Genomic DNA, 25,883 nt, shown 5'->3' with positions numbered 1-25,883 from the left:
CTTCCAAAGCCAGCAGGATATTGTCATGTATCAAAAGAGGCATGGACTCAAGGGACATAATACTCCCCCTTTATAAAGCATTGGTACGGCCTCACCTGGAATATGCTGTTCAGTTTTGGTCGCCTGTCCATAAAATGGACACTGCGGAGCTGGAAAGGGTGCAGAGACGTGCGACTAAACTAATATGGGGCCTGGAACATCTTAGCTATGAGGAGCGATTAAAGGAGTTACAATTGTTTAGTCTTGAGAAGAGACGTTTAAGGGGGGGATATGATAAACGTATATAAGTATATAAATGGCCCATACAAAAAATATGGAGAAAAACTGTTCCAGGTTAAACCCCCCCAAAGGACGAGGGGGCACTCCCTCTGTCTGGAGAAGAAAAGGTTTAGTCTAAAGGGGCGACACGCCTTCTTTACCATAATGTGAATTTATGGAACGGTCTACCTCAGGAACTGGTCACAGCAGGAACAATTAATAGCTTTAAAACAGGGTTAGATACATTCCTGGAACAAAATAACATTAATGCTTATGCAGAATTATAAAACTACATCCCTTCCCCTTATCCCCTTATACCCTTCCCTTCAATTCCCTGGTTGAACTTGATGGACGTATGTCTTTTTTCAACCATACTAACTATGTAACTGCTTCAGATCGGCACGATAGCCGCATATAGTCATTGGTTTAGAGGGTTACAAGTTATGTGCTTGTTTTGAATCATTGTTTGGTTCTGTGAGTCCTGTCACGTCTACAGGTTAAATTGCAATTCCACAGGTCACGCCTCCAGGCTGACGTAATAACTAGGATGTATCTACTTAGGGGGTCAGATGATGATATTTGGGCTTGTAGGTTATTGTCACAGGTCCTCATGTACCATTTACCTAGTTTTTTTTATTTTGTCTTTTATTGGGAGGTTCAGGTGATATTATGTATGGGCCTGACAGGCATCGTTTCTCTACCGCTGAGCTCACCATAGAACATGTTTATACATCAGGTATGATGTCACCATGGCCGGTCCTGCTGACTGGTTATTCTTTGAGTAGATGTGACATCCACAGTTTTCATAGCACCAGGTGCTGGCTCACAGTCAGAATTCGGGTAGTTTGTACTCGTGATGACATGAAAGTTATATTTCAAATCTACGCAATGAGAGGTCTGATGTTCATATGTTCGGTATGATATTATGATTATAACCTTGTTTCCATCCGACTTGGTTTGCATTATGTTTGCAGCCATGAGCACACATAGTAGTTATACACCTCCCCTCCAGCTGTATCTGTATAATGCAGCTATCTGTATGGGATCAGAATATATAGTAGTTATACACTTCTTCAGCTCTATCTGTATACTGCTGCTATTTCTATGTGATCAGGATATATAGACGTTTTACACATTCACTCCAGCTCTCTGTATACTGGTGCTGCTGCTATCTCTATGGGATCAGGATATATTTTAGTTGTACACTTTCCCTACAGCTCTATATTTATACTGCTGCTGTTATCTCTATGGATACATACACTCTCCTGCTGTCAGTGGAGAGATCAGCAGAACATCTAGAGATCGGCGAGGGACACATAGGACATATTGTACTTCAATCCTCCTGTGTAAGCCAGTGTTTCCCAACCAGTGTGTCTCCAGCTGTTGCAAAACTACAACTCTCAGCGTGCACGGACAACCTTTGGCTTTCCGGGCATGCTGGGAGTTGTAACTTTGTAGCAAAATGTAGGCATACCTGTTGGAAAACACTGGCATGTTACCCATTGGTTCACAATTAGTGTGCCTCTAGCTGTTGCATATACTGCTGCTATTTCTATGCGATCAGGATATATAGACGTTTTACACATTCAGCTCTCTGTATACTGGTGCTGCTGCTATCTCTATGGGATCAGGATATATATTTTAGTTGTACACTTCCCCTACAGCTCTATCTTTATTCTGCTGCTGTTATCTCTATGGGATCAGGATATAGGTTTTAAGATCAAAGTTTTGGAGGAGTCGCATTTCGTAATATACAGCAATTATTAATGTATGATTGGTAGGGACAACCCATGTGACCTGTATTGATTAGTTCATTGGACTCCTCCTCGTAGACACGGAACTAGTTATTAGGATGATCTCTCCACATGATGTATTGATGAATAATTCTTTACTGTAAGAGCAGTGGCAGTATGGAGTTTTTTCCACATGATGTAGTGATGGTGAATTCTTTACTCTAAAAGCAGTGAGACTATGGAACTCTATCCACATGATGTTGTGATGGAGGATTCTTTAAGAGCAGTGACACTATGGAGCGCTCTCTACATAATTTAGTGATTACTTATTTCAAGGGACCTTGATGCTTTTCCTTAATAATATAATATTACAGGTTATAGATAGTAGATTTATGGGGCTAGGAAGTTGATCCAGGGATTTATTCTGATGCCATATTGGGGTCAGGAAATATTTTTTTCTCTGGCATCAGCCTTATGTTTTTTTTTTTTTTTGTGCCTCCTCTTGATAAGCACAGTAGGATTATAGGTTGAACTTGATGGAGTCCTTTTGTTAACCCTATGAACTATATATCTATGAGCACCGAGATGACTGTGTCTCGTCTTTAGGCTTCACACTGGTCTGGGACCAGGAGACGGATGAACGCAGAGCGGCCAAGGCGATGATGGATAAGGATGTACTGGAAATGCTGCAAGGCCTGAAGATCAGGAACAGCCGGGCCCTGCAGGAGCTGACATCTCTCTATGAGGCTTGGAGAGGGTCGGCTGCAGACTGGAGCCCTCAGTTGTAAGTAGTGTCAGTTATCATATCAGTCCCTGGGGTCCCGTCTTGGCTCAATGGGATTAGCACACATGACCAATAAAGATAAGAGATCTATAGTGACATTCAGAATATCCCCCTGTACAGAGGGGACAAAATTGTTGGTACCCTCGCCACTGAAAACCAGCACAAATTTCCAGTCTTTACAGGGGTCTCCAGTCTTCACAGGGGTCTCCAGTCTTTACAGGGGTGTTTACAGGGGTCTCCATTCCCCCCCCCCCCCCAAAACGATGAATAAGGATGTAATGGAAATGCTGCAAGGCCTGAAGATCAGGAACAGCCGGGCCCTGCAGGAGCTGAAGTCTCTCTATGAGGCCTGGAGAAGGTCGGTTGCAGACTGGAGCCCCCAGCTGTAAGGAGTCAAACAGTTAGTTTGTCTCCTCCCGGCCTGGCAGGCACAGTTCTCGTAGGCTTCAGTGACCTTGCGCATGCTGGGGAACACCCACTTTCTCCTGCCAGGAGCTCACACAATGTGAACAGGGGGAAAGGTATGATACACAGCTTTTTAAGGCTCAGAATTTTTTGTGGGGGCTGGAGGGGTGTTAGTTAGAAAATATAATCTCCCACTCCCCTCGGGACTGTGGACAGTCACCTCCCCCCTGGGACTGTGGACAAGTCCCCCCTTAATTTGACCATCAGGGGCCCTAGCTCTGACCAGATAGCTTACAGCTTAGCTTTACATTACAAGGGGACAGCTGTCCTGTCCCCTTGTAATGTAAAGATTGTCTCAGTCCACGGCCAGGCAAAGGACGGGTGGAAATTTTTGCTCCTGCACGGTGATGGCCGACGTCACGATAGCCAGGGAACGTCTCTAGTATGGATGGCAGGGACTGTAAGCAGCAGAATAAATGGCCAAATTTACTTAGTTAATTCACAGGTGGCATTACTACCAGAGTGGGAGTAGCTTAGGACTTTTGCAGGTTTCCATTCACACTAGATGGATGTGTGGCTCAGCCATCTCTAAGTTTGGAGGTTTTTTGATTCCGAATATCTTAGGATATGTGTCACAGCCATTTAAGCCGCATACTAGGAGAGTTGTACTGTGCGATTCTTACCGAGTTTCATGTTTCCTTGAAGTGCAGAAGCAATCTCCAAACCAAAGGTCAAAGGTTTCAGTAAAGGCCCCAAATTCACTGTTCCGCACCCTTTTCAAATGATGATGCGTGAAGCAGAGAAAGCAGAGAAAAGTAAGAAGATGAAGGCCGAGCCCTGGGCCGATCTACACGGTGAACAGGAAGCAGACGATGCCGAATGTGTAAAGCAGTTTCGGGCCCAGCCAGTGCCAGCCCACGTATTCTTACCGATGTACAATGAGGTTATGGAGCAAAACGAGAAGCGAAGAATAACTGGAATACAGGAAAGGAGGGAAAATCTGCTGTCCATGCAGAAACCATTCCAGCTATTGGCTCAGGACAGGAAAAGGCCAGTGAGCGCCCCCCCTGAACCAGTGCCACACAGAAAGAGGCCGATCCCTAAATCTGTCCTGGACCTCACTGTCAGCAATGGACTGAGAGGTGAGTGTGTCAAGCTCAGTATGGGCCCAGGCAGGACCAAGCTTCAGAGCACATGGGTTCGGGCCAGCACCTTCCATATTAACTAAGTTCTTCTCTCTACAGAGGCAGAAATTTTAAGAAAGATTAACAGTCATTTGCGAGCGAAGGATCTACTGGCGAGCTCCTGTGCCCCTGTGCCACTGAGCCGAGACATCCGCGAGCCAAACTCCAGAACCACCCTGAAAACCAGACAGCAGCATCTGGGCTTCCTACAGCAGAATTTGACGTTCCAGCCCCATGTAAACCAGTCCGTCCCCGACTTCCACAAGTTGTATCGCAATTTCCAAAAACTTTCTTTAAAGAAACAGAAGACACGAGAACCTACAGAGACCAAGCCTTTCAATCTGCGCACATCCAGCCTCCGCTCCAAGATTCACAGCAGCACAGATGTCCAGGTGAGAGTGCGGCCACCATCCAGTCATATGATGTAATATACAGGCTTTATCCATCAGGAGATCCAGTTAGAATATGGATACCAGCGCACGCCTGGAAGTGTTGTAGATCAGCAGAGGCGTAGATGGCACCAGGTTTATATGTGTCACATGGATTACATACACTGCTGTTTATATTCCTGGATGTCTCCAGGCAGAACACAAAGGGTTATGTTTGGACCGACCCCATTAGACATAGCATAACATTAATTCAGGTGAATAGAATAATTTATTATTTGGTAAGACCCCCTTAAAACTGAACACCACACTTATTTTTTCCCCTTCCTTGTTTGACTATTTGGTGGAATATAGGCTATCTGGTGCAGCAGACAGTGTGCTGGCCCTTATATTCCTGATATCGGTGCAACTGCCCCTCCACATCGATCTCCATCAAGTATCCCTATTTGGACTCTTTCAGAGAAATAGCCATATGCCATGTTTCCCTACTTATGTTATATATTAAATATATGAACGCTAGTTATACGGCTTTATTCGCCTCTTTTGTTTGCTGTAATTTCCCGGCTGTTTCCTTTGGCTCCCTGGAAGTTGTCACATGATGAACTTCCAGCGCCTCCGACATATGTGGCAGTCTCGCTGCACACAATGTATTGTAAGATTATAGCACACCTCTGGCTGTACATCACTACTGAGGGGAGGAGTTTTGATTATTTAAACCGCCACAATGGGTTCAGAGGTTGCGGTGTGCTGGGCACCTATCTGTAGGTTTCGGGGTCTATACGGCTTTCCATGTGTCAGTCATTATTTTTAGGATACGCCTCTTGAATGTCCAGTATGGAGGAGAGAGAAGAAGGAATGCTCCTTGTCAGCAGCCACAAGGGACGTCTGCACCATGTTGTGCCTCACAAAAGATTTCCACTCTTCAGAAGCCTGAAGAGGAGAATGTCTCAGTCATAATCCTCTTCTCTGAGAAATTGGAGGGTGAAGAAGAATCAGACTCCTCAAGATACTAAACAAGATCAATCTTCTAAGCCAACACTGAAACCAATAATGATAGGTTCAAGTCAGTCCCTGCCTAGATTATTGTGCATTGATAAAATGGGACTATCCACCTAGGGTACGTTCACACGTACACAAATTTGATGCACAGGATTTTCTGCTGCAGATTTCAATGTAAACTAAATGAGCACAAATCCTGCACATCAAATCTGCGCAGTATCCTGTATGTGTGAACGTACCCTAAAAAAGATTTACCCATAAAATGTAACTTCCCCTCAGAAGAGTCTGCAGCACTTACAGGGGGTAAAAAGTGATGATTGGTTCCCTTTAACTATTAAAAACACGTCCTAGAGCATGTAACCATTGTTCCTACAATGTTTCTGTAGTGCATGGCAATGAATGAAAAGCTCCGAAAATCAACTGTAATGTCCTTAAAACAAGTCAAAATGAGGCTCAGTAGTGTGTGTGTGACCTCCACATGCCTGTATGGCCTCCCTACAATGCCTGGGCATGCTCCTGATGAGGTGGAGGATGGTCTCCTGAGGGATGTCCTCCCAGACCTGGACTTATGTATCCGCCAACTCCTGGACAGTCTGTGGTGCAACATGGCGTTCTTTCAGGTCTGGGGAACGGGCAGGCCAGTCCATAGCATCAATGCCTTCCTCTTGAGGGAACTGCTGACACACTCCAGGTCTAACATTGTCTTGTATTAGGAGGAACCCAGGGCCAACCACACCAGCATATGGTCTCACAAGAGGTCTGAGGATCTCCTGTCGGTACCTAATGGCAGTCAGGCTACCTCTGGCAAGCACATGGAGGGCTGTGTGGCCCCCCCAAAGAAATGCCATTCCACACCATTACTGACCCACCGCCAAACCGGTCATGCTGGAGGATGTTGCAGGCAGGAGAAAGTTCTCCATGGCGTCTCCAGACTGTGTCACGTGCTCAGTGTGAACCTTCTTTTGGCTGTGAAGAGCACAGGGCGCCAGTGGCGAATTTGCCAATCTTGGTGTTCTCTGGCAAATGCCAAACGTCCTGCATGGTGTTGGGCTGTAAGCCCAACCCCTCCCTGTGGACATCGGGCCCTCATACCACTCTCATGGAGTCCCTTTCTGACCGTTTGAGTGGAGACATGCACATTTGTGGCCTGCTGGAGGTCATTTTGCAGGGCTCTGGCAGTGCTCCTCCTTGCACAAAGGCAGAGGTAGTGGTCCTGCTGCTGGGTTGTTGGCCTCCTCCACATCTCCTGATGTACTGGCCTGTCTCCTGGCAGCACTTCCATGCACTGGACACTACACTGACAGACACAGCAAACCTTCTTGCCACAGCTCGCATTGATGTGCCATCCTGGATGAGCTGCACTACCTGAGCCACTTGTGTGGGTTGTAGACTCCGTCTCATGCTACCACTAGAGTGAAAGCACCGCCAGAATTTAAAAGTGACCAAAACACCTGCCAGGAAGCATAGGAATGGAGAAGTGGTCTGTAGTCACCACCTGCAGAACCACTCCTTTATTGGGGGTGTCTTGCTAATTGTCTATAATTTCCACCATTTGTCTGTTCCATTTGCACAACAGCATCTGAAATTGATTGTCAATCAGTGTTGCTTCCTGTGTGGACAGTGTGATTACATTGTGTTGTTTAGAGTTGTTTTTGAGCAGTGTATTCTGTATCTGCATCAGCTTGCAAGGTCTCTTCTGTTCCAGGGACGAGGTCTTTAAGGAGGTGGAATATTTTATTCAAGATATACAAGACAGGGTGCCTAGAGAAGAGTCCTTTTAAATACCGTCCTGTACTTTCCTATGTGATGCACCAATACATTCTCTTCAGCTATCTGCAAAGAATTTAGCCTTTACCAACTTGGCACAGAAGGCATTGTGGATTAAGCCGTGGTCAGGTTACATTCCATTGAAAAAAATTTTTTACACACTACCATTCCAGCCAGATAGTCTTCAGTTGAAGAAACCAACTTTATGGCCTTTTCATTCCAGTTTTAGTAGATCCCAAAGATTTTTGGGATAAACAACTTAAAAATAAGTCCAGATCAGACAAACATTGTGGATTCAGCGATGTCAGGACCCCGCCAGTGGGCGCAAGACTTCTGAGTTTTCATGGTGCCTGGTGAGAGACGTCTTCAGATGCTCAGGTCACCGCAGTTATCCAAAGAGGTTGCTGTAGAGAATTTTTATGCCCACTGCCAGAATTCTTTTATTTATTTTTAATAAACCAAACTGGGTCTGTGAGCCAGAAACTTATCAAAGAGTTTAAAAAGAGCTACATAACCAGCCAAGAAGGCATAGAGTCTATTCTCAAATGTCTTCAGTGTCCAAAAGGGGGCAGCAGGAGACGGTGGGTGTCACCTACCTCAAAAAATATGTTTGGAAAAAAAAATTCTAGATGAATTCATCAATTCTTTCCTACCATTTGTTCAACCCATGGATTATTTTGCCATGGTAGAACTCATGGATGCCAAATCTCACAGGATATTCCTGTTTTTAGTCTTTCCAGGGTGCCCAGGGTCTTCAGAAAAGTCATCATGCTTCTGGCAGCCCATCTTCATCAGAAGGGGATTTCTTTAAATACAAATATCTTGTACAAGACCATTTACAGTCAGTCTTTTCTGTATTAAACCAGCATGGCTTCCTGGTCAACCTCTATAAATCTCAGCAGATCCCCTCATAGAAGATTTTAAGGGTTTGTTAAAATTACCCTATCATTATCCCTCAAAAGAAACTGCAAAATCAAGGCGTCCATGAGTCAGATTAATCTGACAGTTCTGACCCAAGTCACGTCTTCTATTGCTGAAGTTTACAGGCCCAAGACTCTTATGGCTGATCGAACTGACAAATGAGGATCTTGGGCCTGATAACTTCTGCTATAGAAGCTGTGACTTGGGCCAGAATTCACTTTAGGAAGCTACCGTCACACATGGCGTCCTTCTCGTCTGGCCCAAGTTATGATCATCAGCCCAGAAACACTTCAAGAACTCTTTTGGTGGTTAAAGAACCATGTAGGTCAAAATGGTTTTACCTGAAATGAAATTAAATGAACATGTTCTTTCTTTGCGCAGAACAGTTTCAGCGATGGAATTGTCTGCTGCTGAAATTCGGCAGTGTGAACGGGTCTCGCGGAGACCCATTCACCCTAATGTTAAGTTCACACTGCGGAATTCCGCTTGCGGAGTTCCGCTCGTGGAATTCTGCGGGAATTCCGTAGTGTGAACGTACCCGAACAGTGAAATGTACCCCAATTCCTTCCTCACAGGAAGACCCACTTCAACAAATTCCAAAAAACTCTCATAAAGGCCTCTATAATCCTTAAATAACTCCCCCCAAAGTGTTTCTCTCCACCCCCGTCTAATATCCTGGAGATTTTTTGCCAAAAAATACAGCATCAAATCTGGTAACCCACCTTCTTCTTCCAAGTGTACCCAACTTGAATATTTCATACGTACCCTACCTCTCCCCCATATAAGTCTGCCCATTAGGTTTTCCAAACCCCGGAACCACTTCCCAGGAATCAAGCATGGGGCTGCCCCCAGAACATATAATACCTGAGGGAGCACTACCATTTTAATTAAACCGTTCCTATCTGCAATTGAAAGAGGCAATTTAACCCAGGCATCTACTCTTTTCCTAAGCTTACTCAACGTATTAAAGGACAACTGCAGCGGAATTACACTTATCCCCTATCCACAGGATAGGGGATAAGTGTTTGATCGCGGGGGGTCCGACCGCTGGGACCCCCCTCGATCTCCCTAACGGGGTGCCGGCATTAGCGCCCATGGTGACGTAGCGTCGACCTAGAGGTCAACGGTAATGCCCCGTCTCCTCCCCGTCTCCATACAGTTCTATGGGGATGCGGGGAGGCACGAATGCTGGCACGCCCCCTGCACGGGAGAGCCGAGGCCCCGTACAGGAGATCGCCGGGGGCCCCAGCGTTCGGACCCCCCGCAATCAAACACTTATCCCCTATCTTGAGGATAGGGGATAAGTGTTTGTAATGCTGCAGATGTCCTTTAAGGTTAAGCTGAATAAAAAAAAAAAAAATCTTTTGACGGTGCCAATTTAATTCCTAAATAGTCCAGACTCTCGTCTTCTTTCAGAACCTTCACCCCATTAATCCATAAGCATTACCTAGTACCAGTGGCATTAGAGACTATTTACTCCAGTTAATTTTCAGGCCAGATACCCTCCCAAATTCCTCAACAACCTTAATTGCTTCTGGGACCCCTATGAACGCATTTTCTAGGAACAAAAGTATATAGTCAGCGTACATAAGGAATTTTTCTTCTGCTCCTTTAATCACAAATCCCCTCAGGCCTCCCGCTTTTTTTTTACTTTATCGCCAATGGCTCCAAAAAAAGAACGAATAACTTAGGTGAAAGCGGGCAGCCTTGCCTAGTACCCTGTTCAATGATCAATTGGGGTGACAAAAATCCGTTTACTGTAACCATGGCCCTGGGATTCTTGTATAACAGTTTAATCCATTCCACCATCTCCCTCTCTATACCAAATTTTTTAAGAACCCTCCATAAAAACCTACACTCCACCCTGTAAAATGCCTTCATAGCATCAAGTGACAGGGTGGAGCGGAAGGGAGCAGAATCCAACTCTGTATTAACCAATGATCGTACAAGGTTACTGTGTATTGACCGCCCCGGAACAAATCCGGTTTGCTCAACTCCAGAAAGGAGAGGGGACAGTCTTCTGACCAAGAGTTCCAGAATCTTGGCATCTGAATTTATGAAGAATATGGGACAATAGGATTCAATTCTCGTACAGTCTCTCTCTTTCTTGAGTATTAAGAATATTTTAGTTTCAAGCATTGAGGGAGGCAATCCCCCTCCCCCTCAGGGCCTCCTCCAAAACCGTACAGAAAATAGGTAATAAAACCTCCTTATATTCTCTATATATTGAGTAGGGTAGGCCATCCAACCCTGGGGCTGATGAAACCGAACATCCCTCCAGAGCTTTCTATAATTCATTTACTGTGATATGCTTATTAAGACTTTCAAGGCTTACCTTATCTACAACTGGTAATTCAATCTCCTCTAATTATTCCTCTATCTCACTATCCCCTGCGGGCTCCTCTGAGCTGTATAGTTGTTGATAATACAGACGGGCGATCTTCTGTAGCTCCTGCGCTGTTTGGATATCCCCATTTTCGTCATGTAATGCTAAGATATCACTTCTTTCCCTTTGAGCTCTAACTAAATTAGCTAACAATTTCCCTGGGCAAGCCCCTTCTACGAAATCCCTCTGTCCCGAGAACAAAACCTTATGCTGTGCTTTTTCTAAATAATAATCTGACAACTTCCCTTGCCCTAGTTCTAACACCCTAATATTTTCAGATTGCTCTACCTCATATCTCTCCTCTGCCTCTCTAACCTTCTCCCTCAGGTCCTGTTCCACCGCAGTACTGCTCTAATAGTGTCCCACACCACCGGGTAAGGGTCAGAGTTCTTATTCAGTTCCCAAGATTGCCATAACTCCTTCACAATTTCCTCCTTGCCCCCTATCAAATTTAACCAATGCGAATTCAGACTAAAACCCTCTCCCTCTCATTTCCCCAATCCCCAATTCTCCGTTCCATTACCACTGGAGAGTGATCTGATATGGTCCTTCCTTCATATCTAATACCGTCAATGAACCGCAACCCCTTATCATTGGAGAGAGCGACATCAATTCACGACACTACTTTATGGGAGGCCGAGTGTTACGCCGAGCGCTCCGGGTCCCCGCTCCTCCCCGGAGTGCTCACAGCGTTCTCCTGTTCGCAGCGCCCCGGTCAGACCCACTGACCGGGTGCGCTGCAACAATGTCCCTAGCCGGGATGCGATTCACGATGCGGGACGCGCCCGCTCGCGGTGCGCATCCCGACCCGCTTACCAGACTCGCTCCCCGTCTGTGCTGTCCCGGCGCACGCGGCCCCGCTCCCTAGGGCGTGAGCGTGCCGGTTCTTTGCGATTTAAAGGGCCGGTGCGCCACTGATTGGCGCATGGTTTTTAATTAGTGTGTTCACCTGTGCACTTCCCTATATTACCTCACTTCCCCTGCACTTCCTTGCCGGATCTTGTTGCCATTGTGCCAGTGAAAGCGTTCCTTGTGTATCCCTAGCCAGTGTTCCAGACCTCTTGCCGTTGCCCCTGACTACGATCCTTGCTGACTGCCCTGACCTTCTGCTACGTCTGACCCTGCTCTTGTCTAATCCCTTGTACCGCGCCTATCTCAGCAGTCAGAGAGGTTGAGCCGTTGCCGGTGGATACGACCTGGTTGCTACCGCCGCTGCAAGACCATCCCGCTTTGCGGCGGGCTCTGGTGAAAACCAGTAGCAACTTAAACCGGTCCACCGACACGGTCCACGCCAATCCCTCTCTGACACAGAGGATCCACCTCCAGCCTGCCGAATCCTGACAGTAGATCCGGCCATGGATCCTGCTGAGGTCCCGCTGTCAGTTGTCGCTGACCTTACCACGGTGGTCGCCCAGCATTCGCAACAGATAGCGCAACAAGGCCACCAACTGTCTCAACTGACTGTGATGCTACAGCAGCTTCTACCACAGCTTCAGCAACCATCTCCTCCGCCAGCTCCTGCACCTCCTCCGCAGCGAGTGGCCGCATCCAGCCTCCGTTTACCATTGCCGGACAAGTTTGATGGGGACTCTAAACTTTGCCGTGGTTTTCTCTCGCAATGTTCCCTGCATTTGGAGATGATGTCGGACCAATTTCCAACTGAATGGTCAAAGGTGGCTTTCGTGGTCAGTCTTCTGTCTGGGAAAGCCCTGTCATGGGCCACACCGCTCTGGGACTGCAATGATCCTGTCACTGCCTCTGTACACTCTTTCTTCGCAGAGATTCGAAGTGTCTTCGAGGAACCAGCCCGAGCCTCTTCTGCCGAGACTGCCCTGCTGAACCTGGTCCAGGGTAATTCTTCAGTAGGCGAGTACGCCATCCAATTCCGTACTCTCACCTCCGAATTGTCCTGTAATAACGAGGCCCTCTGCGCGACCTTCAAAAAAGGCCTATCCAGTAACATCAAAGATGTGCTGGCCGCACGAGAAATCCCTGCTAACCTGCATGAACTTATTCATCTTGCCACTCGCATTGACATGCGTTTTTCTGAAAGGCGTCAGGAGCTCCGCCAGGATATGGACTTTGTTCGCACGAGGCGGTTTCTCTCCCCGGCTCCTCTCTTCTCTGGTCCGCTGCAATCTGTTCCTGTGCCTTCCGCCGTGGAGGCTATGCAAGTAGACCGGTCTCGCCTGACACCTCAAGAGAGGACACGCCGCCGCAATGAGAAACTATGCCTGTACTGTGCCAGAATCTATCCTCTGTCTGCTCCGGAAACACAAGCCATGACGGAGTACATCCAAGAAAATTTAAAAAGGGGATTTATCCGCAAGTCTTCCTCCCCTGCCGGAGCAGGGTTCTTCTTTGTCTCCAAAAAAGACTGTTCCTTACGACCATGCATTGATTACCGCGGTCTTAATAAAATCACTATAAAAAAACGCTATCCCCTGCCTCTTATCTCGGAACTCTTTGACCGCCTACGTGGCGCCAACATCTTTACCAAATTGGATTTAAGAGGTGCATATAATCTCATCCGCATCAGGGAAGGGGACGAGTGGAAGACCGCGTTTAACACCAGAGATGGACACTTTGAATATCTGGTTATGCCCTTTGGGCTTTGCAACACCCCTGCCGTCTTCCAGGACTTTGTAAATTAAATTTTTAGTGATTTATTATATACCTGTGTTGTGGTCTACCTGGACGATATTTTGATTTTTTCTTCTAACCTAGAAGAACACCGCCAGCATGTCCGCATGGTTCTTCAGAGACTCCGGGACAATCAGTTATATGCCAAGATGGAGAAATGTCTCTTTGAATGCCAATCTCTTCCCTTCCTAGGATATTTAGTCTCTGGCCAGGGACTCCAAATGGACCCGGACAAACTATCAGCCATGTTGGATTGGCCACGCCCCTCCGGACTCCGAGCTATCCAACGTTTCTTGGGGTTTGCCAATTACTACAGACAATTTATTCCACATTTTTCCCCCATTGTGGCCCCAATTGTGGCCCTAACCAAGAAAAACGCCAACCCTAAGTCCTGGCCTCCTCAAGCGGAAGAGGTGTTCAACCATCTCAAAACTGCCTTTTCTTCTGCTCCCGTACTCTTCAGACCTGATCCATCTAAACCCTTCTCACTGGAGGTAGACGCCTCCTCGGTGGGAGCTGGAGCTGTACTCCTACAGAAAAAATTCTTCCGGACATGGTGTTACTTGTGGTTTCTTTTCTAGGACCTTCTCTCCGGTGGAGAAAAACTACTCCATTGGTGATCGAGAACTACTGGCCATAAAACTGGCCCTCGAGGAATGGAGGCACCTGCTGGAGGGGTCCAAATACCCAGTTATTATATACACTGATCACAAGAATCTCTCTTTTCTTCAGTCTGCCCAACGGCTGAACCCTCGCCAGGCTAGGTGGTCGTTGTTCTTTGCCCGTTTTAACTTTGAGATTCATTTTCACCCCGCTGACAAGAACATTATGGCTGACGCCCTCTCTTGTTCCTCGGATGCCTCTGAAATGGAAGCCTCCCTGCAACACATTATTCCTCCTGACTGTCTGATCTCTGCTTCCCCAGCTTCCATCAGACAAACTCTTCCTGGAAAGACCTTCGTCCCTCCACGCCAGCGCCTCAGGATTCTCAGGTGGGGACACTCCTCACATCTCGCCGGCCATGCTGGCGTCAAAAAATCCGTCCAGCTCATCTCTCGTTTTTATTGGTGGCCTACCCTGGAAGCAGATGTTGCTGATTTTGTTCGGGCTTGTACAGTCTGTGCCCGGGACAAGACTCCTCGCCAGAAGCCTGCCGGTCTCCTTCATCCTCTGCCTGTTCCTGAGCTACCATGGTCTCAGATTGCTATGGACTTTATTACAGACTTACCTTTATCCCATGGCAACACAGTTATTTGGGTGGTCGTTGATCATTTCTCCAAGATGGCACATTTTATTCCTCTTCCAGGTCTTCCTTCTGCGCCAGAGTTGGCGAAACAATTTTTTGTGCACATTTTTCGCCTTCACGGGCTTCCTACGCATATTGTCTCGGATAAAGGCGTTCAATTTGTGTCGAAATTCTGGAGGGCCCTCTGTAATCAGCTTAAAATCAAATTAAACTTCTCGTCTTCCTATCATCCCCAATCCAATGGGCAAGTGGAGAGAGTTAATCAGGTTCTTGGTGACTATTTACGACATTTTGTTTCCTCCCGCCAGGATGACTGGGCCGAATTCTCGTACAATTTCAAAGTCTCTGAGTCCTCCGCTAAATCCCCATTCTTTGTGGTGTACGGCCGTCACCCTCTTCCCCCCCCCCCCCTCCTTCTGGTTTGCCCGCTGTTGATGAGGTGACTCGGGACTTCTCCACCATCTGGAAAGAGACTCAAAAATCTCTCATACAGGCCTCATCCCGGATGAAGAAACAAGCCGACAAAAAAAGAAGAACTCCTTCTGTCTTTTCTCCTGGAGACAAAGTGTGGCTCTCCGCCAAGTATATCCGCTTCCGTGTCCCCAGTTTTAAACTGGGACCACGTTATCTTGGACCTTTTAAAATCAAATGCCAAATCAACCCTGTCTCCTACAAACTCCTTCTTCCTCCTTCTCTCCGTATTCCCAATGCTTTTCAGGTCTCTCTCCTTAAACCACTTATCCTTAACCGCTTCTCTCCTAAGGTTGTTGCTCCTACTCCTGTCTCCGGGTCCTCTGACATCTTCTCGGTTAAAGAAATTCTGGCATCCAAGACGGTCAGAGGTAAAAAAAAAAATCTTGTAGATTGGGAGAATTGCGGCCCGGAGGAGAGGTCATGGGAACCCGAGGACAACATCCTTGACAAGGACCTTATCTACAAATTTTCAGGTTCTAAAAAGAGGGGGAGACCCAAGGGGGGGGGGGGTACTGTTTGCCGAGCGCTCCGGGTCCCCGCTCCTCCCCGGAGCGCTCACAGCGTTCTCCTGTTCGCAGCGCCCCGGTCAGACCCGCTGACCGGGTGCGCTGCGATAATGTCCCTAGCCGGGATGTGATTCGCGATGCGGGACGCGCCCGCTCGCGGTGCGCATCCCGACCCGCTTACCAGACTCGCTCCCCGTCTGTGCTGTCCCAGCGCGCGCGGCCCCGCTCCCTAGGGGGCGCGCGCGCGCCGGTTCTTTGCGATTTAAAGGGCCGGTGCGCCACTGATTGGCGCATGGTTTTTAATTAGTGTGTTCACCTGTGCACTTCCCTATATTACCTCACTTCCCCTGCACTTCCTTGCCGGATCTTGTTGCCATTGTGCCAGTGAAAGCATTCCTTGTGTATCCCTAGCCAGTGTTCCAGACCTCTTGCCGTTGCCCCTGACTACGATCCTTGCTGCCTGCCCTGACCTTCTGCTACGTCCGACCCTGCTCTTGTCTAATCCCTTGTACCGCGCCTATCTCAGCAGTCAGAGAGGTTGAGCCGTTGCCGGTGGATACGACCTGGTTGCTATCGCCGCTGCAAGACCATCCCGCTTTGCGGCGGGCTCTGGTGAAAACCAGTAGCAACTTAGAACCGGTCCACCGACACGGTCCACGCCAATCCCTCTCTGACACAGAGGATCCACCTCCAGCCTGCCGAATCCTGACACCGAGAAGCAAGAAAACACCCTCCTATCAGGATTCATTAAAGGCCAAGGGTCTCTCCAACCCACTTCTACACATAATTTATGGAGGGGGGTTTCAGATTCTCTTCCCACCCCAGTTGAGGATCTATCCTGAGTGGCGCTCAACATACAATTATAATCCCCCAACAGATATAGAGGGAGGTGTTCTTTCCCTTTGCAGAAAACAATTAAATCTAAAAGAGGCTGAGTGGAGAATGGCGGAGGGACGTAGAAAAAGGCCATCAATCCTTCCCAATCATAAAACTTGGCATGTAAAAAACATACTGTCCCCTTTGATTGACTTTCTTACAATATTTTTTTACTGGGATGGCCCTATGTATGTAGACAGAGACCCCAGCTGAGTAGCTGGATGCCGAAGAGTGGAACTCCATTTGGGCTCATTTTCTGGCAATTTTCCCCTCAGTTTCCCTAGTGACTCCACCAGGCAAACAATTGCTGGCAGATAATTTTGTACCCTGTGAAAAATGGCCACTCTCTTGCGTGGCTTCGCCATTCCCCTCACATTCCCAAAAAATATCTTTAATTTATCCCTCATAAACGTAAATATTTAAAAAAATAAAAGGATTTCCCCCCTACAGACCATACCACCCCCTCCCTTCTCATGACCTGCTAACATTAGCCAGTCTCTATCTTATGTCACCCAGCTTCCCCCCCTCCTGTCCAAAATGTAAATACATACATTTTCTTCCCTAGACCACATCCAGTTGAGACACAACCCAACAAATAATCAAGGATGTCAGCCGGACAAATACCTAATAATAATAATAATAATAATTTTATCCCTTCCTGGTCCATCCAATTCCCCGCCTCTGCACAATCAGTGAAAAAGTAAACTTTATCATTATACATCACACATAACTTGGCAGGGAATATCAATGAGAACTGTACTTTGGCTGCCGCCAGCCGTCTCTTTATATCTCTAAAACAGGCCCTTTTTATTTGGGTGGCCCTGGCATAATCTGGGTATATTGAGACTTTCACCCCATTATAAAAGAGCTGGCCCTTCTCTCGTGCCTTACGAATTATAATGTCCCGGTCATTGGTACTAATAAGCTTAGCTATAATAGTTCTTGTGGGGGACCCTGGCGGGGGCCTCCTAGTCGGGACCCGATGGACATGCTCCAAGCCAAACAATGCAGTCAGATCCTGCTGTCCCACCAGATCCTGCAGCCAAGTGGAGCAAAAGTATCTAATGTCACCATTTTCCACATCCTCTGGGAATCCCACCATCCTAATATTTGCTCTTCTGGATCTATCCTCAAGATCGATAACTTTCATTTTCAACTCCCCCACTTCTTTCCTTAGAGATTTAGACTCCTCTGCTAAGACAGAAACTTATTTTTCAACTACCGGAAGTGCCTTCTCCATTGCTTTAGTACAGTCTCGGATTTTATTAGTCTCGTCCCTAATTATAGAAAGGTCAGAGACCAGAGACCCAACCTGGGTGTGTCAGCCAGGGATTAATTACATCTCTGAACTTCTTCCAGAATCCTCTATTTTAGATTTTTTGCTGCCTCCCCATCATCAGATATTTTGTAATATGGCAAAACGAGAACCTGTATTCTCCATTCCAGCTTTAGGGGGTGAAGTCTTCTTACTTCTTGTTTTAGTCCACCCTGGAGAGGCTTTCACAAACTTATCGTTCTTGCCTGCCCCAATGACCCCTTTAGGGTAGACAGATCTTCTTACATTTGTCTTGGGAGGCATATTCTCTCATACGTCCCTTTTCCCCTACTAAATGAGTGTTACTAATAGCCTAAGGGGGAGAGGGATAACAAATAAGAAGAAAAAGGCTTAGACGGTTCTGTGTCCACATGTTGTGTCTTATCTCCAACTTCATCCTCCCGACGTACCTCCTCCGGCATACTTGAAAGTCCCGGGTTGGAGTAATTGCAGGCCTCCTTCAGGCAGTGATCACCTGGGCTCATCAGTTACTGGAATTCTGTTATCAGAAGTGGGGGGGGGGGGGGAGTATCATGTAAGAAGTTTTCCAATGAATGGTATTCCCAGTGGTGGCAATGTCCTTTGCAAACCATTACTCCCCAAGCCCCCACCCCCCCTCCAATATTCCAATATCCACAGGGCAGCGAATTGTCCCCCGTCCCCCTAACCCCCCCCCCCCCCCAAAAAAAAAACGGGGGGGGGGGAAGACACCAACCGGAGGGGGGGTAGGCACCCCAACATATCCCCAAATAAATAAAAAAAGCAAAAACCACCTCAAGTACCCATAAAACAGCTCATTAATCCCCAATCTCCCACACCACCCCACCGAACCTGCCGCCGTCGCCACCAGCCCACCGACAGCGGCCGTGGGGGTAGAGGGGAGGGGGTCGGACCACTCAAAGAATCCCAGTAAACCCCCCTAAGTCTCTATCGCCGGAGCACATCCACTTTCAGCCAAGCTTCACCTTAATGCGCCGGTGAGAGTAACTCAATTCCTCCTTCTGGCTCTTTGTATGGAGCCGCAAAGTGCCCCACGACTGCTTCACCTTCTCTGTGCCGGAAGTTCCGGACACGTGAGACCGAGTCAGCTGACAGACGCGCGCTGCTCAAGCAGGACCGGTCTCCGGCGCCAAGTAAATCGAAAAGAGGGGGAAGGAGGGAGCGGGCAGGGGGAGAGCCGGACCACTGACCCCGTTCCAGAGTCCCCCCGTTCCACCCCGCAGGTCTCTCCGCGTCCCATGACACACAAGTCACCCATCAGTTGTTATGCTGCTATTCAGTCTTTACCGCTGGGCAGGGTGACACCACTCCCCAAGGCTAACATTCTCTGTTGGCCTTCAAGGACCTCGGCTCCTCCAGGGGACCATCGCCGGCAGCTGGTAGCAGCTTCCCTCGGCTCCGGAGGGTCCAGAGCCGTCATGGACCAGGACACACGGGGAGGAGGAGGTAAGGAGGTAGAGCCTATTCTCGCAGCAACCGTTACGCCACGACGTCCCCCAAGCCTTTTTTTTCCCTCAGTGAGACTGTTCTTTAGGGTCATCCAAACCCAAGGCCTACAATTCATCACCCAGCCCTGTCCTGAAGATGATGATGGTGCTGAAGAATCTGGTTCAGCCTCCATTCAAACCTCTGAAAGAGATTAAATATCTAAAGGGAACTGCACATTCTCTAATAGAAGCCCTTATTTATTGGATTGCCAATTCCTCAGGACTATTGCATTTGGTTTGGCCATTACTCAGGAGATTTGCCTTCCCCTAATCATTCCTTTCCTTTAACAGGGTAAATGATATTCTTAAGGAAAAGGTGCTATTTGTGCAATTTTCGGACCTTTATAAAAGAAAGCATCATTGTCAGATGGATCCATGTCACTATATCCAAAACTTATAGTATGGGAGGCATGTCCTCCCAGCTTCGGCCCATTTAACTATAGCAGAGGTGGGGAAACTTTTTTTTTTTCTGCAAAGGGCCATTTGGGGATCTATAAATAAGTCTGCAGGAAAAACAAAACTATGGCCAAATTGTGGTGAAATAAGTGTCAAAAGCTTTATGGCAGTAAATGGAGCTGAAGAGGAGTTGTGTTTTTCTCCCTTTTTATTATTTTACAGGGTGAAGACTGCTGCCGCTTCTAGTCTCCTCCATATATAAGAATATTACTGTACACATCTCTCCTTGTGCTGCCGCTTCTAGTCTCCCCCATATATAAGAATATTACTGTACAAATCTCTCCTTGTGCTGCCACTTCTAGTCTCCTCCATATATAAGAATATTACTGTACACATCTCTCCTTGTGCTACCACTTCTAGTCTCCTCCATATATAAGTATATTACTTTACACATCTCTCCTTGTGCTGCCGCTTCTAGTCTCCCCCATATATAAGAATATTACTGTACACATCTCTCCTTGTGCTGCCACTTCTAGTCTCCTCCATATATAAGAATATTACTGTACACATCTCTCCTTGTGCTACTTCTAGTCTCCTCCATATATAAGTATATTACTGTACACATCTCTCCTTGTGCTGATTCTATTCTCCTCCATATATAAGTATATTACTGTACACATCTCTCCTTGTGCTTCTTCTAGTCTCCTCCATATATAAGTATATTACTGTACACATCTCTCCTTGTGCTGATTCTATTCTCCTCCATATATAAGTATATTACTGTACACATCTCTCCTTGTGCTACTTCTAGTCTCCTCCATATATAAGTATATAACTGTACACATCTCTCCTTGTGCTGTTGCTTCTAGTCTCCTCCATATATAAGTATATTACTGTACACATCTCTCCTTGTGCTGCCGCTTCTAGTGTCCTCCATATATAAGAATATTACTGTACACATCTCTCCTTGTGCTGCCGCGTCTAGTCTCCTCCATATATAAGAATATTACTGTACACATATCTCCTTGTGCTGCTTCTAGTCTCCTCCATATATAAGTATATTACTATACACATCTCTCCTTGTGCTGCCACTTCTAGTCTCCTCCATATATAAGAATATTACTGTACACATCTCTCCTTGTGCTGATTCTATTCTCCTCCATATATAAGTATATTACTGTACACATCTCTCCTTGTGCTACTTCTAGTCTCCTCCATATATAAGTATATAACTGTACACATCTCTCCTTGTGCTGATTCTATTCTCCTCCATATATAAGTATATTACTGTACACATCTCTCCTTGTGCTACTTCTAGTCTCCTCCATATATAAGTATATTACTGTACACATCTTTCCTTGTGCTGCTTCTAGTCTCCTCCATATATAAGTATATTACTGTACACATCTCTCCTTGTGCTGCCGCTTCTAGTCTCCTCCATATATAAGAATATTACTATACACATCTCTCCTTGTGCTGCCGCTTCTAGTGTCCTCCATATATAAGAATATTACTGTACACATCTCTCCTTGTGCTGCCGCTTCTAGTCTCCTCCATATATAAGAATATTACTGTACACATCTCTCCTTATGCTGCCACTTCTAGTCTCCTCCATATATAAGTATATTACTGTACACATCTCTCCTTGTGCTGCTTCTAGTCTCCTCCATATATAAGAATATTACTGTACACATCTTTCCTTGTGCTGCTTCTAGTCTCCTCCATAAATAAGAATATTACTGTACACATCTCTCCTTGTGCTGCTTCTAGTCTCCTCCATATATAAGTATATTACTGTACACATCTCTCCTTGTGCTGCCGCTTCTAGTCTCCTCCATATATAAGAATATTACTGTACACATCTCTCCTTGTGCTGCCGCTTCTATTCTCCTCCATATATAAGAATATTACTATACACATCTCTCCTTGTGCTGCCGCTTCTAGTGTCCTCCATATATAAGAATATTACTGTACACATCTCTCCTTGTGCTGCCGCTCCTAGTCTCCTCCATATATAAGAATATTACTGTACACATCTCTCCTTATGCTGCCACTTCTAGTCTCCTCCATATATAAGTATATTACAGTACACATCTCTACTTGTGCTGCCACTTCTAGTCTCCTCCATATATAAGAATATTACTGTACACATCTCTCCTTGTGCTGCTTCTAGTCTCCTCCATATATAAGTATATTACTGTACACATCTTTCCTTGTGCTGCTTCTAGTCTCCTCCATATATAAGATTACTGTACACATCTCTCCTTGTGCTGCCACTTCTAGTCTCCTCCATATACAAGTATATTACTGTACACATCTCTACTTGTGCTGCCACTTCTAGTCTCCTCCATATATAAGAATATTACTGTACACATCTCTCCTTGTGCTGCTTCTAGTCTCCTCCATATATAAGTATATTACTGTACACATCTTTCCTTGTGCTGCTTCTAGTCTCCTCCATATATAAGATTACTGTACACATCTCTACTTGTGCTGCCGCTTCTAGTCTCCTCCATATATAAGAATATTACTATACACATCTCTCCTTGTGCTGCCGCTTCTAGGGTCCTCCATATATAAGAATATTACTGTACACATCTCTCCTTATGCTGCCACTTCTAGTCTCCTCCATATATAAGTATATTACTGTACACATCTCTCCTTGTGCTGCTTCTAGTCTCCTCCATATATAAGAATATTACTGTACACATCTTTCCTTGTGCTGCTTCTAGTCTCCTCCATATATAAGAATATTACTGTACACATCTCTCCTTGTGCTACTTCTAGTCTCCTCCATATATAAGAATATTACTGTACACATCTCTCCTTGTGCTGCTTCTAGTCTCCTCCATATATAAGAATATTACTGTACACATCTCTCCTTATGCTGCCACTTCTAGTCTCCTCCATATATAAGTATATTACTGTACACATTTCTACTTGTGCTGCCACTTCTAGTCTCCTCCATATACAAGTATATTACTGTACACATCTCTACTTGTGCTGCCACTTCTAGTCTCCTCCATATATAAGAATATTACTGTACACATCTCTCCTTGTGCTGCTTCTAGTCTCCTCCATATATAAGTATATTACTGTACACATCTTTCCTTGTGCTGCTTCTAGTCTCCTCCATATATAAGTATATTACTGTACACATCTTTCCTTGTGCTGCTTCTAGTCTCCTCCATAAATAAGAATATTACTGTACACATCTCTCCTTGTGCTGCTGCTTCTAGTCTCCTCCATATATAAGAATATTACTGTACACATCTCTCCTTGTGCTGCTTCTAGTCTCCTCCATAAATAAGAATATTACTGTACACATCTTTCCTTGTGCTGCTTCTAGTCTCCTCCATATATAAGATTACTGTACACATCTCTCCTTGTGCTGCCACTTCTAGTCTCCTCCATATATAAGTATATTACTGTACACATCTCTACTTGTGCTGCCGCTTCTAGTCTCCTCCATATATAAGAATATTACTATACACATCTCTCCTTGTGCTGCCGCTTCTAGTGTCCTCCATATATAAGAATATTACTGTACACATCTCTCCTTATGCTGCCACTTCTAGTCTCCTCCATATATAAGTATATTACTGTACACATCTCTACTTGTGCTGCCACTTCTAGTCTCCTCCATATACAAGTATATTACTGTACACATCTCTCCTTGTGCTGCTTCTAGTCTCCTCCATATATAAGAATATTACTGTACACATCTTTCCTTGTGCTGCTTCTAGTCTCCTCCATATATAAGAATATTACTGTACACATCTCTCCTTGTGCTGCTTCTAGTCTCCTCCATATATAAGAATATTACTATACACATCTCTCCTTGTGCTGCTTCTAGTCTCCTCCATATATAAGAATATTACTATACACATCTCTCCTTGTGCTGCCGCTTCTAGTCTCCTCCATATATAAGAATATTACTGTACACATCTCTCCTTATGCTGCCACTTCTAGTCTCCTCCATATATAAGTATATTACTGTACACATCTCTACTTGTGCTGCCACTTCTAGTCTCCTCCATATACAAGTATATTACTGTACACATCTCTACTTGTGCTGCCACTTCTAGTCTCCTCCATATACAAGTATATTACTGTACACATCTCTCCTTGTGCTGCTTCTAGTCTCCTCCATATATAAGAATATTACTGTACACATCTTTCCTTGTGCTGCTTCTAGTCTCCTCCATAAATAAGAATATTACTGTACACATCTTTCCTTGTGCTGCTTCTAGTCTCCTCCATATATAAGAATATTACTGTACACATCTCTCCTTGTGCTGCTTCTAGTCTCCTCCCTTGTGCTGCTTATTCTAGTCTCCTGTTGAAGTTCCTCCATATATAAGAATATTACTATACACATCTCTCCTTGTGCTGCCGCTTCTAGTCTCCTCCATATATAAGAATATTACTGTACACATCTCTCCTTATGCTGCCACTTCTAGTCTCCTCCATATATAAGTATATTACTGTACACATCTCTCCTTGTGCTGCCACTTCTAGTCTCCTCCATATACAAGTATATTACTGTACACATCTCTCCTTGTGCTGCTTCTAGTCTCCTCCATATATAAGAATATTACTGTACACATCTTTCCTTGTGCTGCTTCTAGTCTCCTCCATATATAAGAATATTACTGTACACATCTCTCCTTGTGCTGCCGCTTCTAGTCTCCTCCATATATAAGAATATTACTGTACACATCTCTCCTTGTGCTGCTTCTAGTCTCCTCTCCTTGTGCTGCCGCTTCTAGTCTCCTCCATATATAAGTATATTACTGTACACATCTCTCCTTGTCCTGACGCTTCTAGTGTCCTCCATATATAAGAATATTACTGTACACATCTCTCCTTGTGCTGCCGCTTCTAGTCTCCTCCATATATAAGAATATTACTGTACACATCTCTCCTTGTGCTGCCGCTTCTAGTCTCCTCCATATATAAGTATATTACTGTACACATCTCTCCTTGTGCTGCTTCTAGTCTCCTCCATATATAAGTATATTACTGTACACATCTCTCCTTGTGCTACTTCTAGTCTCCTCCATATATAAGTATATTACTGTACACATCTCTCCTTGTGCTGCTTCTAGTCTCCTCCATATATAAGTATATTACTGTACACATCTCTCCTTGTGCTGCTTCTAGTCTCCTCTCCTTGTGCTGCCGCTTCTAGTCTCCTCCATATATAATATTACTGTACACATCTCTCCTTGTCCTGACGCTTCTAGTGTCCTCCATATATAAGAATATTACTGTACACATCTCTCCTTGTGCTGCCGCTTCTAGTCTCCTCCATATATAAGAATATTACTGTACACATCTCTCCTTGTGCTGCCGCTTCTAGTCTCCTCCATATATAAGTATATTACTGTACACATCTTTCCTTGTGCTGCCTGGGGACTTCCAGGATCCTTGTCTTTTCATATTCCTCCCTTATAATATTTTTTGCTGGATACAAATAGTCCAGGTTTAGGAATTGTCTTATTAGGTAAAGATTCTACTTACTCCAATTGCTAGTTTGTGTTATGTTCGAGTCCAAAGTTAACCTTTTGTGTTCTGCCTTTGGACTACAGGAAAAGAAAATTTCAGGTAAGTAAATATTCCTGTTTTTTTTTGCATGTGGGATAGACATTTTATCTGAGAATATGGTTTTGCGTAGGAAAGTGTCTCATGTGTTACTGTTTTTATAGGAAGCCGTGCAGGAGACCCCACCACAGAGACTCCTGGCCCACCTGTCTAGCTTGTCACCAAACACTCTTCCAGTCTACATTACAGATAGCACCAAGAGACGGGACGTTGCCATCAGGTAATCCTTTTTCTATACATTTGATTGGTTGTGTTGAATTCCTATAGAACCTCCATTGGATTTACGCTCTGATCAGGCTGTGTGCACATTCTGCTCCTTACAGACTTCTGACTTTTCTGTATTTGCTGAATCTTCAGGTCCTTATCAACATAATAACGAAAGCGCCAAATGACCTAGATGTGGGCAGATTCTTACCCCTCATTTATAACTGTGGGGGCCCAGCCAGCTAGATCCCCAATGATCAGCAAGTAACATGTACTGTGATAGGAAAACTCTTTATAGATATGACA

The 25,883-nt window shown here is 45.5% G+C and overlaps 1 protein-coding gene across 2 annotated transcripts in view; it reads left to right on the top strand.

Annotated features, from left to right (window-relative positions):
• FAM161B (FAM161 centrosomal protein B) overlaps positions 1–25,883 on the top strand; it is a 33,193-nt gene that overhangs the window by 181 nt on the left and 7,129 nt on the right. The window contains exons 1-5 of one of the 2 annotated variants that reach the window (XM_056553714.1): positions 913–994; positions 2,598–2,775; positions 3,886–4,322; positions 4,425–4,756; positions 25,478–25,593. In XM_056553714.1, coding sequence (XP_056409689.1) covers positions 928–994; positions 2,598–2,775; positions 3,886–4,322; positions 4,425–4,756; positions 25,478–25,593 — 1,130 coding nt within the window. In that variant the 5' untranslated portion in view covers positions 913–927. Of the gene's footprint in view, positions 1–912; positions 995–2,597; positions 2,776–3,885; positions 4,323–4,424; positions 4,757–25,477; positions 25,594–25,883 lie in introns of those variants that run through there. The other variant, XM_056553715.1, reaches the window with a different exon arrangement.

The sequence above is a fragment of the Hyla sarda genome, unplaced genomic scaffold, assembly GCF_029499605.1.
Source record: "Hyla sarda isolate aHylSar1 unplaced genomic scaffold, aHylSar1.hap1 scaffold_356, whole genome shotgun sequence".
Lineage (NCBI taxonomy): Eukaryota > Metazoa > Chordata > Amphibia > Anura > Hylidae > Hyla > Hyla sarda.
Note: the sequence above shows the minus strand (reverse complement) of the source record. Positions and strands in the feature narration are given on the sequence as shown.